Source organism: Schistocerca piceifrons, chromosome 8 (assembly GCF_021461385.2).
Source record: "Schistocerca piceifrons isolate TAMUIC-IGC-003096 chromosome 8, iqSchPice1.1, whole genome shotgun sequence".
Lineage (NCBI taxonomy): Eukaryota > Metazoa > Arthropoda > Insecta > Orthoptera > Acrididae > Schistocerca > Schistocerca piceifrons.
In genome coordinates, this window is record NC_060145.1 from 76,490,338 (window position 1) to 76,507,631 (window position 17,294).

The 17,294-nt window shown below is 41.7% G+C and overlaps 1 protein-coding gene across 1 annotated transcript in view; it reads left to right on the forward strand.

The window, feature by feature from the left end:
* Positions 1-16,987, forward strand: part of LOC124712081 (homeobox protein cut) — a 202,344-nt gene extending 185,357 nt beyond the window's left edge. The window contains exons 8-15 of the mRNA XM_047242377.1: positions 2,013-2,161; positions 2,572-2,744; positions 3,158-3,437; positions 4,396-4,621; positions 4,864-5,177; positions 7,955-8,222; positions 9,183-9,661; positions 12,413-16,987. Of these exons, the coding sequence (XP_047098333.1) occupies positions 2,013-2,161; positions 2,572-2,744; positions 3,158-3,437; positions 4,396-4,621; positions 4,864-5,177; positions 7,955-8,222; positions 9,183-9,661; positions 12,413-14,053 (3,530 nt within the window). The 3' untranslated portion in view covers positions 14,054-16,987. The remainder of the gene's footprint in view (positions 1-2,012; positions 2,162-2,571; positions 2,745-3,157; positions 3,438-4,395; positions 4,622-4,863; positions 5,178-7,954; positions 8,223-9,182; positions 9,662-12,412) is intronic.
* Positions 16,988-17,294: the final 307 nt, after the last annotated feature.

Here is a 17,294-nt window from a genome sequence, read left to right on the forward strand (position 1 = left end):
GGATAGGAACCACCCCATTACAAAAGATCGATGAATGTAGCCGACCTTAAATGAATTTACCGCTCTTCCTTGCAGACGAAGTGTATGTGTGGTACCGGAAGCCTTATCTGTGCCACTGAGAATATCACAGTTGCGGGTACAAAATACACTACCTCGAGATATCTTCCATTCTTCAGTGGAGAAGGTACTTCCTCGCGGATTAACCCTATATGTCTTACCGGAAGTCTCACGTGTACCTCTGAGGACAACACAATTGCTAAAACTGTTATAAGCAGATACAAAATATGTCTCGAGACAGGCGCTCTGGTGCAGTGTTTTCAATGATAATCGTATTTATCTCCCACCCCACCCCACCCCACCACCATCAACTGATTACGTTTAGTGTGGTGAGAAGAAGTCTCGTAAATTTTTACCTAGTTGACGTAGCCTATTTTGGCCAGTTCGAGAGCAGTTATTTAAAGCAGCAATGAACTCCGTTTGTATTTACTGGCTCACATTTTCAATGTTCTCCAGAAATAGAACTTGTCTGTATAGAGTATAACTACCCTGTAGCTCTCCTAGTTATAAGACCCCATAGACACTGCTCCTTGTTCGGCACGCAAGACGCCGAAGTGGCGTGAACTAAAATGACTTGAATCAGGCGACCGGTCTACCCGACGGGAGGCCCTAGCCACATGACATTTCATTTTACTGCTCCTTGTGATAAAACCGCAGCTTTGGGTTACTTATTGAGGTGGTAGATGTAAACTTCGAAGTATAACAATAATGAAAATTTTTGCTCCTGCGCAATGTAACTTGCTTTCGTTTTAATGTAGGCGCTGAAAGAACTTCCTCTGTTCGAGGGCATTATGTTTTATTTCCCTTCTTAGCAAATATTAATATCAGTATCATATGAAACGCACTACCAGTTCTACTCCTACAGCTTATGGGCGCAATTTCTCATGCAAATTTTCTTCGCATTACTGTATTTACGCTTTCGTGGGGGGGGGGGGGGGGGCAAGCTTAGTTCAATGAAACCAACACTATAGCTTATGGTCGAGTCTAACAGTACTACTCATCTAACTACATTCTCTGAGCCGTGGTTTAGCATATCTGCTCCCCCCTTTGCTACAGCATTGCTCATAAAAGAAGCAAAACTAAACGAATGGCTTTGTTTAGTGTTACAGTTTCTCATAACACTAATTGTTATTCTCGAAGCGAGGACAATTACATAGAAAATACAATCAAATTATGATGCTTTTACCACATTTGGTTGTTTGATTTAGCTTCTTTTTTATTTTTGTAAATGCGGTTTCCACTGTAGAGAAAATAGTCCAACACTTCCCCAGCTGCACTATAATATACAGATATGATATTACACTGCTGTACAGATCAATTTGATGTTAAATTTAAACGACGAAAGCATCGTTTTTAAACGACATTTATTTAATATGACAATTTTGTGTAATATTTTTAAAAAGTAGTTATCTAACTGTGACAGTGATGTGTGATCGAACTAGAATTATTGACCTCGACCTGACCTGTAGAGCGATTTTGAACAGGCGAAATCGTTGGTTTTTGGTTGGTTTAAATTTTTCAGGGAGACTATGACAGGAAAATGAAAGATTCTCTCTTGAAATGGAATAATTTAATGTTGCTCTACTGTAGACATTCGAATTTTCTGGCAAACAACTCTTTTTCACACCTAGACTCATAGGGCTTTATGCTCTGTTGTACCATACCCAGATCACTGCATTCATTTCCAGTGGGTGTTCGAAGCGAATCATAAACAGGATTTTCCGCTAGACATACTGCATATATATCTCTAGTAACTCAGGCAAATCCCTTTCCAATCGGTAATGTTTTTGTAAAAAGAGCCCTGAGTTTAACTTATTGGAGGAGTGGTTTCGAAGGGTTTATTTTCAGGAGTCGGCGCGAAACAAAGGAATTCATAAAATTTGTAATACATGCTCGCTAGAAAGCAATGAATTATTATTGAACTACTACAGTCACGGTATGTAACTGTCTTACAGGAAAGGACTCCGCTATGCCTCCATTTGGAAGGGGTGAGACTGACAACATGACCGAGGAGAGAATCGCACATATCCTAAATGAGGCTTCACAGATGATGAAAGTGGAGGACAGCCACAGCAGTGACAGCAAATCACCGAACCACGCACAGGTAGGAGCAACATCTGCTGCACTGGCAGCCAGTTATTACAATTACTTGCCACACATTTTATTTATCGACGTACGTTTACATATATGAATTGAAGTTAAGCGCTGAAATATATTCTAACTGTACCTGAGTTAGCAGTTTATCATATTTTTAATAATGGAAATTCACTTATCTTATTTGAATATTTCAACTAGATAGTTCTCACTGCGTAGTAAGAACGACTTTTGTTGTCGGCATTATTTGTACGCACACCGATTTTCAGTGATAGTTTCGTAGTTTATCGCAAATCAGTCTTTTGCAGCTGTCTTGTCGGTCATCGTGTACAATTTATTCGGAACTTATAGCCTTGAAAACTGTCGACAGCTGCAGAAGGCTGCAAACAGACGAGCTTATATCTTTACTGTTGTGCACAGTGTCCATCACCACTGGGTGGAAAGGACAACTCACAGAACCGACGGCTCAAGAAATATGAAAATGATGACATTCCACAGGAAAAGGTGGCCCGAATCTACCAGGAGGAGCTGGCCAAGCTGATGGGGCGACGCATGGACGATCACATGCGGGGACCCCGCGAACCTTTCCAAAGGTATTACATTTACATTAAATTATGAAAACTTACCGAGTGATGCAACAGTAACATAAAACGGTCTGTCGTCTCTCTCTCTCTCTCTCTCTCTCTCTCTCTCTCTCTCTCTCTCTCTCTCTCCCTCTCTCCTTCTCCCTCTTCCTCCCTCTATCCCTCCCTCCACACACACACACACACACACACACACAAAAGCTATGAAAGTTTCCAGTGCAGAACTGGCGGTATGGACACAGTGCTTTTGATAAAGATTATGAATTTTATTTTCCTGCTATTCATTGGTTCGGTCAATTGATAAACCACCTAACAACAAAAAAGCAGATTTTGGCAAGAATATGCTGTGTCACACTTATTTTCTTTGCCATAGTTTTGCACATGGTAATCGATAAAACAACAACGTCTTCCTCTTATTCCAGCCTACTATTCCCTGGCTTTGGGCCAATGGACCGTACGCAGGAGGAGATCCGTATGGCATTGGATGCATATCACCGAGAATTAGCCAAGTTGAATTCTGCTTGCCCAAGCACAGCTGGCCTGCTTGCTCTACAGCAGCAAGCCGCCATGAGCCATCAGCAGCAACAACAGCATCAGCAACAACAGCAGCAGCAGCAGCAGCAGCAGCAGCAACAACAACAACAACAACAGCAGCAACAGCAGCAGCAGCAACAGCAACAACAACAGCAACAGCAGCAGCAGGTAAGTGGGCCGATGTACAGTTTGAATGGATGCAAGCAAGGTTGGCGACATGTGGAAGTCTCTTGAAACTCGCTACAACTATTGTCACACAAAACTCACGTCCAGATTGTAACAATCTCTAAGTTTATAGCAATTAATTCTTTTCTGACATCAATCTTTATTTCATAACACTTCTTGTTATAATGGAGGCACCGTGGAACATATGATCACTAATTTAACAGTATTTTCTCGTGAACAAATAGGAATAGCGATCAGTGTAACGCATAAACCGTAACTCTCGGTCCACATCCAGCAGTATAAGTTTCGAAAATGGTCCTGGCTGCACTGATCCAGAGTTTGTGCAGTTCTCATATTCAGTTTGACTCCCCGTCCGCCACACCTCCCCTGGCAACACTAGTGAGTTCACAGCTAAACGAAACAAAAACGACAATGCCTCATATTTTTTTTCTCCTGTCTTAGATTTACGGTCAGTCGGGTTTTCACTAAACCTCCAACGAGAGAGACAGAGACCATTTACCTATATTTAGAAAATATACAATTCCTAGCAATCCCAACACATTACCTGCCACAGCAGAACATGACACGTACACAAAATGGCGAGAGCCAGTAATCTAAATTGATGGAGAACTATGGAGGGTATGGCATCTGACTATGAGTGATTTGACCGAAACTGGTTAGGATTAAATAAAAATTAGGATATAGATAGTTATTTTCTACATGCTTATGCAGTTACGCTATTTTCCAGGACATTCTTATTACAAAAAACAATTTGTGTCCTTGCAGTTACCTTAGCAACATTCTCGCTTCGATTTAAAATTGATAGGAACTGCGTTTGTAGTTTATAAACACATAGGTAAAACTGAAAGAACAGTTATGGAAACTGACCTGGCTTGTGCAGCGGCAATATTCGAAGACCTACCTGCAATTTTTGACGTGTGTATTTCTGTTTCCTTTGCAGTTGAATGGAGTAGTCCAAGACCTGTCAATGCCGAAACCAGCGACAGTTTCAGCTGATCAGAGGGACGAGAAACTTCCCAATGGTGAAGTCCCATCTGCAAACTGCGACCCAGTATCTGCTGCAGCTGCAGCTGTCGCCGTCAAGAAGGAAGTCCTCGAGTCCGTTGCAGATGCTTTGCGACATGCCGGTAGTGCCTTCTCCCTTGTAAGGCCCAAACTTGAACCAGGTGCGTGCCCACCCCCTACGCAAACAACATTTAATCAATTTTTTTTGCCAATTAGTAAAGGAATGTCAGATATAATATATAAATATATAGACGACTATAAATATATACGAGTGTAAATATACAGTACAACTACAACTTTCCAAATTCATTTCTGAACAACTCTCACATAGAGATATTAGTGATATCAGTGACCATGTGGACAGAAGTGAAAGTAACTGGACTGGGATGCAATGGTGTTCCAGGCTTAGGTCAACCAGGACAACAGCAAAGTGGAGGGTCTGCAGCAACGACGCCGGGAATCCCCACTAGTGGTAGCAGTCCTCTCAGCAATTCCATCTTGCCGCCAGCGATGACCCCGGCTGACGACTTCGCGTCTTCGGCAGCCGCGAGCCCCCTGCAGCGGATGGCCAACATCACAAATTCTCTCATTTCACAGCCGAGTGCCCCCACACATCACTCTCCCTCACAGAGGCCTCTAAAAGCAGTGCTGCCACCCATCACGCAGCAACAGTTCGACATGTACAACAACCTCAACACAGAGGAAATTGTGAAGAAGGCAAGTTTTATAGTACTTCAGCTTGTAGCACCCAAATGTTCTCTCACTTCCAGCATTTCGATGCTGAAACTGCGGTCCAGTACCTTCTCAAGCAATGCACAACTCGCTCGTTGGCTTTGGAGTGGGTTCTGAGATTACCCACTTAACAGTCGTCAGATATTAGTCATTTATTACTTAAGGATTAAGCTGGCTGCCTCACGTTAAAGTCCAAATCTCCATCTAGGCACCTCAGTTTATGTTGACTGTGGTTTCTTCAAATCGCTTTAAATGAAAGATGGAGATCTCTTCACGAAAGACGAGATCTATTCTAACTTATACAAGGTGGCACAAGAAAAACTGGTCCTGAGTACAAGACTGCTCATTGTCACCGACCAACTGTTATCTATCGATTCAAAGCTGTTGTGACTAGGTTTTGTACTGTCAGTATGTACGTTTGCTGTCTTTCAACAGGGTGGGGTGTCCTGTCACAGTTCACACAAGTCAATCTCACGAATTCATGAAAGATCCACAGATGAAAATACCATCAGCAAAGGAGTTCGTCAGACATAATCTCTTGTAACTTTTATCTGTGGGACAGTCTAAATGGAAAAGTGTGCACAAATAACCCAGTAACGTCAGAAGACTTGAAGGACAACATTTGTAATGAAATTTTGAGAACTGATAGCTATGCAAAGTGTATATTAACATGTTAGGGTGCATGCAAAAATGCACTGAAGCACAAGGAGATTATTTTCAGCACTAATGCAATGTAATAGACACTTTCAATTTGGATTAGCTTATTTGTTTATTATCTAATTATTATGTAATTATCTGTTTGTTGTTATATTCGCTCATGGCGGGCAACAATTCTTGTGTAATTGGCGAGCAGTCTGTACTCAGGGCTGGTTTCTCATACGCCACTCTGTAGGACAGGAGATGCAATATACATATCAAAGTCACTGCACAGGACAGTACTTAGAAAAATAGCAAGTTATTATATTTTTAGCAAGTATCACACTATTCGAGTATAACACAGAGGCCATCTCACGATGTGTCAACTTAAACATCCAAGGGTCCTGAGTTTGACAACAATTTGATCCCAGCAAAGTTTCTTCCAGTTGGGAGCCATACTATCTCCAATTGGACCACGTGTAGTAATGTTTTCTGGTACCTGAAACAAATTATTAATGGATGCTTCAACACTTAAGTTCTTACAGGGTGACAGTTATTGAACTGTATGGGGGGGGGGGGGGGGAAGACGTAAGTTACTTACAAACTATGGCATTCACACACTTTATTTGACATGTAAACGTAACTGCAGATATTCAGATTTAGGTTATGACGTGTTTGATATATCTGCCATCATTGGCGATGATGTGGCACAGACGAATAGCAAAATGCTGTATGACCCACTGTCAGTGTCAGAACATCGATGCTGTTGATGACCTCCTGAATGGCTGTTTTCAGCTCAGCAATGGTTTTGGGGTTATTGCTGTACACCTTGACTTTAATATAATCCTACAAAAAGGAGTCTCATGTGTTCAGATCTGGAGAATGCGGCAGTCAATCAAGGCCCATGCCAGTGACCTCTGAGTACCCCAGAGCCAGAATGCGGTCCCCAAAGTGCTCCTCCAGGACATCAAAAACTCTGCTGCTTCAATGGGGTCAAGCTCCATCTTACATGAACCACATCTTGTCGAAACCAGGGTCACTTTGGATAATGGGGATGAAATCATCTTCCAAAACCTTCATGTACCATTTGGTAGTCACTGTGCTATCAAGGAATATTGCAGCGATTATTCTGTGACTGGACATTGCACACTACACAGTCACCCATTGAGGGCGAAGAGACTTCTCGATATGCGGATTCTTGGTCCCCCAAATGCACCAATTTTGCTCATTGACAAACCCATCCAAATGAAAGTGGGCTAAACCCAAACCATGCGCATACTAATTCCCATCATGCCCTGTGGCCAACCGTGCAGTTTGAACATCCTAACGTAAACTGTTCAGAAGTTACGATGATTTTATTTCACACAGTTCAATAATTGTCACTCTGTAAGAACTCTTAAACACATGATTTAAATGCACCATTTCTTGTTTAGTTTTCTCACTTTGCTTTGGAAAGGACAAAATTGTAGTGCTACCTTTTTGATTGAACCAATTAGTCTACTTGTATATAAGCATAGAAATTCTGTTGACATTGAAAGAAATGGGGCCAATTGGGAACATTGGATGCATTCAAAGAAGGGCAGCACAAACGGCAGCACAAACTGTCACAGGTGTGCTTGATTCAGTGGGAGGGTGGCACAGAAATGCTGATGAACCTAAATTGGCAGACACTTGAAGATAGATGTCGACTATCTTCCAAATTCTTTCTTATAAAGTTTCAAGGACCATTATCAATTCCAGATTCCAGAAATATTCTTCACACGAATTTTCTTCAGGTTAGTACATATCGCTCCCTTAGACAACAGGAAGATAAGGTTAGTCTAATTACAGCACACACACGTAGGGGTATAAGTTTTCACACTTTCCACACTCCAAATCTGATTGTAACAGGAAGAAACACTAACATGTGGTGGTAGAATGGCAGATATCCTCTTCCATGCACCTTACATTGGTTTGGAGAGTATGTACATAAATAGGAAAATACACATGTCTCACAGTACCAAATCTGTATATTCTTAGTAGCATTAATTGGTAATACACAATGTGGTGTGAACTGTATGAACCTTGTAGGGAGGTGTGAGTATGTTCACAGGGCACTGATCATTTTTGTGTGTAACTCGTTGCAGGTGAAGGAGTCGCTAAGCCAGTACTCAATAAGCCAGCGGCTGTTTGGAGAGTCAGTGCTGGGGCTATCGCAAGGCAGCGTGTCAGACCTTCTAGCACGGCCCAAACCGTGGCATATGCTGACGCAGAAGGGGCGTGAGCCCTTCATTCGAATGAAGATGTTCCTCGAGGACGACAATGCCGTCCACAAGCTGGTTGCCAGCCAGTACAAGATAGCGCCTGAGAAGCTCATGAGGACCGGCAACTACGCTGGAGGCCCACTCAAATCTCGTGAGTACATTACATTGTTGCTGCCTCTTAAGCACAGTCATTAACTGTAAGGCAAAACACACATTTGCAGCAACTTCTGATGATAAACTTCAAAAGGCAGAAAAGGGTAACAGCTCAAAGTCAGCTGATTGAAAGTCACCTGAAAGCACCACACTTCAAAGTTCCATGGAAACAAATGTAATTTGTAGCATAATTTTGACCTAGAAGACTCCATATCTTTCATTAAAAAGCATCCTCTGGTGAAATGCTCCCCTATTTGTTGTGAAACCTGTCCTGATCAATCACATGCACATACACTGATCCACAATAATTTTTGCAAAATTGGAAGTGCCTACTAAGAATTGCACACCCATGCATGAAATACACTTGTGAACTCTTTTAAACTTCCTGCACTGGCAGAATACTAAACTGATGATTAGGATCACTCATTCTTAAAAAGGATTAGGATCACTCATTCTTAAAAACTCTGCCTGAGAGACCCGTGGCTCACCTCCTGCACCCAGGAGGACTGCTAGGCGACTGCACAATTTTGTGAGCTAGAAGCAGCTTTAGGCCTTTCAGCCAACTGACCTTTGCAAAAGATTCCAGACATTTCCATTGCTCATTTCGTGCTCCCACTCACAACACTCCTCTTGCAAGTGGTGCTTCCTGCCATGACTTCCAACAGATGCTGGAAAACACGCCCTTCAATGGAAGAGTTGGCAACACTATAGCAAGCAGAGCAGCCTCTGACCACAGATTACTTTAGATAGATTACTGTAAAACCAATCCTTCAGCTCCAGGCTGGACAAAGCCCGCTACCACCAGATACCAATAATTGATTTTGGTGTCCCTAACAGTCTTACGGTGAAGCAAAAACTGTAAATCAGATGGGTGTAGGGCAACTCAGCTGTTAGGATAAACTAGATGCTGGTGCAAATGCCAGCGCTCTGACAGTGGTGTTCTTTCCATTTGGTGCAGCATGTGCCTCACTGACAAAGCCGCAGCCGCCGAAACTGTCGAAGCAGCCAGAGCACCACAATGGGCACAGTGGCCACGGTGCCCACCTGGGCCACGAACTGCCTGCCTCACTGCAGCTGCATCACCCACACCATGCTGCTGCTGCTGCAGCAGCTGCCGCTGCTGCTGCTGGGGCTGGTGCACCTGCCTCAGTGCCCCAGCCACCACCACCACCCATGCTTGTGGGGCCAGGTGCATTGGGCCTGACAGGCTATGGTGCTGCACTCACTGCTGACAAGAAGGACCGCCACGGGCAGCCACCGCCACCACCGCCGCAACAGCATCAGCAGTCCGGCATGGCCATGGCGGCACTGCGCGGGCTCCAGCAGCATGTGGCACCCTCCGTCTACGAGATGGCTGCACTCACGCAGGACCTCGACACACAGACCATCACCACCAAGATCAAGGAGGCACTCCTTGCCAACAACATAGGCCAGAAGGTGAGGATGCATACCCTCCCCTGTCAATTTCTCTTCCCTCCAAGTATCACAGTTCAGTTCATTTCGCTTCTCTTTGCATGATATCACAGCACTTTAGAAACACACAAACACAAAATACAAAGCCAAGGTGAAAATTTTCAGCCAGGCACAAAAATAGCATTCATGACTATGAAATTTTGATATTTTATATTTTTACAATATGCATTATACTGCAAGTCAAGTATCATTTCAATCTGCAGGACAGATTTGTTTATGCCATTTTTAAAGAAGTCACAGTAAGCAAATTTCACTCCAGTCTGGGATAGTGACTGAACTCAAATATGGTTATAATTCTACTGAAGATAATTCATGTGAAGAGCATCCCAAAATTGCAGTCACATCTGAAAACCGTGACAAAATGCACAATATGGCTTGGAAAATAACTGGTTAGAGGTGCATGTAATGGCCAACACAACAGTCATAGCAGAAGAGAGAGTACTTTTCCTTTGCATGGAAAGCTGACTATAGGGAATCAATCTCTAAGCAATTTCTGGACATTTTGAAAAGAATCCAATTGATTTTTATGTTGATTTATTAATGTGGATGAGGTGTGGGTCCACCACTTCATGGTGGAAATGAAAGCATATTTCAAGCAGTATGTGGCAGCTGCTGCCACCTCGTCCCAGGAGCAAAATGTTTTCACAAACCGAAAGTGCATCCTGCCCCACAGAAAAACAGTATCAGTTTGAAGAAAGCCAGAATATGTCACGATTACTGACTAGTAACGAAGTCACCCAGAGTCATTTGTCATTGAGTCTCAAAATCATTTTGTGCTTCCTCACGAAACTAACATGTTAGAACATTTGACTGCTTTCAAACTACATTTGTGGACAGTTAGCTGGGCTACTTCCTGTAACCTCTCAATATGGACTTATTTTCTTTGGTTCTGTCAATATCTTCCTTGTGCTAGATGTAAGCTGGAAAGCAGTATTTTCTTAAACTTCTCACAGGAATTACTTTCACAATATTTTAACTGCAGTTATTCACAGGACACTTTACATCTTCCTCATAGTACCTCTCATACCACTTTATTTACTGGTTCATTCAATAGAAATGATTAAATCCTCATTCAGCAATCAGTCAATCAGAAAAATAACTTTATGTGTACAAGCAGTCTCTATATATCTCATAAATAAATGTTCTCATTTCAACTTAGGCAGTTAATGGTGCCACTACTGCTACTCAGTTTCTTGTGTTAAAATTTGCATTAGTTCATAGAGCTTTTTAAGTGACATAATATTTCATGTTTATAATACTACAGTTGTCTTGTTTAAATTTATGTGTTTGTTAGAGCACTAAATATGAAATTTGCACCTAAAAACACTTATTTTTATGAACATTTGTCATAGGAAGTGATTTTCTGTTGCTTCCTGTGACATGTGCTGTCAGTTACATACAACTTCAACTCTCAATGATCAAACAAAAATTACATTGTTCAACTTATTTTGTTAACCATATATTTATTCTGTGGGTGCTAGAGGAGCACTGTCTTGCAGCTCTGTTACACCAAAGATTCAAGTATACCACATGAAAGTAACGAACTTTTGATTTTTTTGCCAGCTACAATAATATATTGAAATATGGGAGTGCCATGTATTTGACCTTAAGAGTAAAAGTTATGTAGATTGTTGTGACCCAATTTTCTGGCAACACACTCCTATGTACTGGCAAAACAGTTTTATGACTTGTATTAGACTCCTATATACATTATTCACTTTCACAAAAGATGCAGCAGTAAATTTTAACTGATTGCAACAAAATTAACTGGACTGCAAAGAGAAAAATTTAAAAGTATTTTAAAGAAAATGATACAGAATATCTGTGGGGTAACTCTTTACCAGTTACATTTCGAAAAGAGCCCAGAATACATTATATTCATTATTATTACACCAAATCTCATGAATTCATTAATTCAGTGGCATTCAGTAACTCATAAAAAGCATAATGGTAATAATAGTACATATCAATGCTCAAAAGGCTACTTTTTGGAAAAAAATGGCTGAGAAATATTCTACTTATGAGATTTTTTCTTATTTTTAATTGGGCATCCACCTTCTAACCAAAGCATTGTTTATATGGAGACCGTGCTACATGTCGGTATTGAGGAGTCACCATGGTAAACAATGATGGCATGTGTAAAACACCTTATGAGGCACATTACAGGTCCAGTTCCATTTTACTGTGAATATAGCCTAACAGCTGTGCAGGTAGACTACTGTCATAACATGTGTCCTTGCTATTCTGCGAAAAGTCTCATTGTGAACCTGATATGTGTTATATTGCTGTTCTCTTCTTTTAATGGGTTACTGAATCTCACTAAAAAGGTATAAGTTACATTTAAAATGGGAAAAACAGTTGCTTTGATAGCTAAGTAAATAAAAAAGTTGCAGGCATTGAAAACACAGCAAAACACTTGCTCCTTTGCATTGTATTGCTGATTGAAAACCATTTTTGATTCTAATGGTTTTGTTTAACAGCATGATGTATTCACATTTTGTGCTATTTGGTCATGCTGACCTCTCAATGTTGAAACTGAAATTACAGTTTGCAAAAGTCCAAAATTAGGAGCAATGCGCGCAGACTTACAGAAAGGCCTGCACTGTTCGAAGTTGTCCAGCCATGTTGCAAGGACAAAACACTTTTGCCTCTGAACTGCAAGAGGTGGCAGTGCCTCTGAGCTCTTAGTTAAAGACGTCATCGTCTTTGGCACAGATTTTCGGAGAGGCGGTGTTGGGGCTGTCTCAAGGCTCAGTGAGCGAGCTGCTCTCCAAGCCAAAGCCTTGGCACATGCTGAGCATCAAGGGTCGCGAGCCCTTCATCCGGATGCAGCTGTGGCTCAGCGACGCTCACAACATCGACCGGCTGCAGGCACTGAAAAACGAGCGCCGCGAGGCCAACAAGCGCCGCCGCAGTGCCGGGCCTCCAGGCTGCACGACTGGAGGTGGCGTCGCGGGTGGCGGAGGCAGTGGCAGTGGCGGTGGCGCGGACAACAGCAGCGACACCTCCTCCAACGACACTTCCGAGTTCTACCACAGCCCAAGCCCTGGGCCTGGACCACCATCAGCCAAGAAGCAGCGTGTCCTCTTCTCAGAGGAACAGAAGGAGGCGCTGAGGTTGGCCTTCGCTCTGGATAGCTATCCGAGCGTAGCCACCATCGAGTTCCTCGGGGCGGAGCTGGCACTGTCCACCAGGACCATCACCAACTGGTTCCACAACCACCGAATGAGGTTGAAGCAGCAAGTTCCACATGACAGCAGCAGCGGAGGCAGTGGTGGTGGCCAGGGCCGTGAGGGCAGTGTGCCACCGGGTGCGGGAGGTGGTGGCAGTTTCGACCCCGTCCAGTTCCGGCTGTTGCTGAACCAAAGGTTGCTGGAGCTCCAGAAGGAGCGGATGGGGCTAGCACCAGTGCCGCTGCCCTACCCACCCTACTTCGCCAACAGCAACTTGGCAGCACTTGTGGGAAGGGGCCTGCTGCCATCGCCAGGCTGTGACGTTGGGGGTGGTCCCCTGGCCGCCGCAGCCGCAGCTGCTGCTGCCGCTGCAGCTGCCGCCAAGGAGCAGTTCAGTGGGCTCGATCTCAGTATGGGCATTAAGCGTGAGCCTGACTTCGAAGAAGAGGAGGACGCAGAGAGCAACCTTGGCAGTGAAGACTCCAACCTGTCTGGTAGCAGCCTGCGGGACGTCGCTGCATCTTCCGTCTCTGGGTCTTCTGCCAAAAAGGACCTCCCTCTTTCATCCTCTGTGGCAGTGTCACAGCCATCAAGGACATCGCGGCGCAAGCCAGCTGCCCCCCAGTGGGTGAACCCTGAGTGGCAGGACGCCACTGGTCATGGGGAGGACCACAAGGACAAGGGTGGCGATCAGGAAGTCATTATAAATGGAGTGTGTGTTATGCAGACCGATGATTACGGGATGAAGTTATCCAAGGATGAGGAAACTGTCCGTGTGGAGCCAACACCTGTCCTTGACAGGTATGATGAGGATGATGATGAGGACCAATGCAGTGAGGCCTCATCGATGACAGGGGCAGACCGCGGAGGCAGCGAAGTGGCAACGACGAATAGGCCTCCGTCAGCATCGGCTTCTGACACAGGGATTCCGGCACCTGCTGTAGGTCAGGATGGTGATGATGGTGATGAAGAGCCCGAGCGGCGGAGCATCAAGTCAGAGCCACGTTCTCCGACTGTCGCGCCTGATGATGCTGGTCCACTGCCGGAAGCTGCAGTCGTGCGTGAAGAAGAGGCTGTGGGTGAACATTCCGTCACTGATGGGTGGCAGTCTGAAGCAGATTCTGCAGACGTGTTGCGTAGTAGGATTAAGACCGAGGAGCAGGAGGACAGGTGGGAGTACTAGGTGCAGTGTCGTGCACCTAACTCTATTTTGTGGTGGGATCTTGGACGCTCTCCGAAATGTGCGCCTCCCCCAGGATGTGCAATCATCGAAATCGGACTCTCGTCTCAATTGTGATCCTCATTATTTTTTATTTGTTATGTAATTTTCGTAGAAGTGGAAGTCTAAAAGAAAAAAAAGAATAAATAACGATGTTATCCATCTACTTAAGCATTATTAGATTTTAAATCTTCGACGATCGACCACGCGTTACTCTAAACTTTAATTTATATCTTAGACTATAAGACTGTTACTGTAATCTTAGTAGGAAACGTAACCAAAAAGTAATATATTTAAGGGTCGATTTTCTTATCGACTGCATATGTGATAATGAGCTTGCGGAACTGTCTGACGAATTGCGCAGTGCTCTACTTCCTTTAATGAGCAAACCAAAAAAAGTTTATTTTAGACTCTCAGAATATCATTTCCATGTAATGAAGTGCAAGGAGAGGAGACTCGCTGAAGCGGTCTGGGGGGGTGGGGAGAAGTAAATAAATGAAACTGTCGTTGGTGATGTCAATGTTGTTACGGACATGATGAGTTTCATAGTTTTCAGAATGTTTCTGCTTTAATTGTTGCTATATCGACATTTTTTCTGTGAAAGTAAATTTAAATAATGACAGAAATATATACTTTGTACATAGCAGTAGACATAGTGAAGTCCTATCAATGATAGACATTGTTTGACTTCTATTTCGCCGGCGTTATTGTGCTTAATAAATTTACTTTTCTGACTCAAAATGTTCCAAATTTTGTTTCCAACTTGTGCCTCAGGTACTGAATGTTTGTTTTGTTTACACATGCAGAATATTATGTAACTGTTTATGCTTTAAATCAATTTTAAAAACTTTAACTTTTTATATATATTATAAATAGTTGCATGTTCATTGTCGTTGCTATATAGGAATGAAACTCAAGTTTTTGGCATTTTCATTATTCCTAGTGATTAAATCATAAAGAAAAATCAGTACCTTTAAACAGTCATCGCTATCTGTAAAGAAAGCATGCAGACCGAGAATGTACTTAGGAAACAATTCAGTCTCATTTCCAGAACTTTTCTTTGAGTCATCAAAACACCTGCAAGTCCTTCTGAGAAAAATTAAATCTAGTCTCAATTTCATCACCATTGCATACATTGGTAACATGTAAATCCCTTGGCAGTCTAAATAACTAGTTCTCCTTCAGGCATGAAGCCTGATAGCATAATAGGGACAATTTTGTAGTGTGCTTTGTGATGTTTCGATATTTTAATGAAAGGTTAAAGATCTCATACACCAAATACTTCCTCACAGTTTTCATAATGTTTTTTTTAGGTTTTTACTTTATTTTTATAATGTTAATATATACCCATTTCTGATTTTTTCTCACAAGGATCAATAAATTATTTGCAGACAAGTAGATCTTATTGTCTATTAAGCCAACCTTGATTTTATGTGAAATAACATACAACAGGAACCATCCTAATACTGCAGATTTGTTTATTTTACATTTGGTTTTACACTAATTGCTTGACATTGATACAAATATCACCTGCTCCACTTTTAATTTTTCTTGCAGTTTACATAAACACAAAAACATGTGTAATTCTTCATATGTAGCTTACAAATTTGAGTAATGAAAGCCAAAAATCTCCACAGCTACATTACGTTTGTCAGTATTTCATCTTCCGTTAACTAATAATCACCGCACCAATTGGCACACTAATTACAAAATATTGATTTTTCACTACATAAGACAGAGTAAACATCAGGGACTTGAACAAACTCACAAATGTGAAAGAAGTCTTTCTAGACAACACTGACTACATGTGTTCTATGTAACACAAATGTACTTTTGTAAAGCATCAGTTGAGCCATACTATTAGTGTCAGAAAAAATTTATAACAACTTTCTTTCTGTTGTTCAGGACCCTGGTATTAAATATCCTGGTACTATGTACTATTCATGTTTATGTAATATTTAAATAAGTTTAAATGATGTGTTATAGAGTTCTAACATTCTATGGGAGAAAAGCCTCCAGTTTTTAAGTATACAAATGTATAAATGTAACAAAACTTATTGCTGCATAATAAACTCCTGTATCTTACCCAGAATGCATTACAACATGAATTTTATAAGTTTCTCATGGCAGTGTTGATTTTAATCACTTTCTGTCACGGTGTACTGAATTCTGATTCGTAGCATGCACATACTAGGGAAAAGCATAAGCATACAGCTCTAAAGTATAAATGAAAGATGTAAATTACTTTGCTAGAACTGTGTGTACAGTTAATCAGTGTCATTGGGTATGAATGTGAATATAATTGTTCCAGTTATTATTATAATTTTTTATTGTCTGGCAAATCTAGCAAATGATGTACCACACTATCTTCCACATGTCTCATATAATGACGTTAATACCTTAGCAGCTATGAAATGCTGTAGATCTGTATTTCTTGGAAAAAAATAACGTAATAATAAAATCAGGGCATTGGTGGTGTTTCTCAGAAGATGAGTTCCACTACGTTTAAATATTCTGTTATTGTCTCTCTCAATCCTAGTTCACCATAAGCACAGAACTGGAGAGCAAACAGTGGTTTATTTTTTTGTCAAGGAATGAGAGTTAACAAATCATGAAAATAATTTATTAAAAAGACTGGATTTAGTGTTGTGTGGTGGTAATTTGAAGAGTACTGAAACAGTACATCAAGATATAGTGTATGCCTACACAAACAAGAAAATTATTAGAAATAAATTTCCAGTGACACTATCAAAGTTACCTTTTTAGTGCTAAGGATTTTATGTAGGTTGCACACATACAGTGAAAACACATGTTAAAAAGTGCCCAAAATATAAATATCAGTTTCATTTAATTATCATTATAGCTTGCCATTATATTGTACATATTTATATTCATATCATTGTGTCCTTTTAACATTTCTAATATTAAAAATTTCTCTGTATTTAAATCTGCATTTTGTGTCCAGTATTTCACTGTTAAAACCCTTTTCCCTTTTCATATTAGGCCTCTAATATTGACTCCACATTTTATTTCAGCCAACATTAAATACAGCAACCAATGTGTCAAGTTGAAGTAATAAAGATGTGACAATTTCAAATAATCATGTTTGTGAGCATGTTTGATCTCTCTCTCTCTCTCTCTCTCTCTCTCTCACACACACACACACACACACACACACACACACACACACACACACTCAGACACC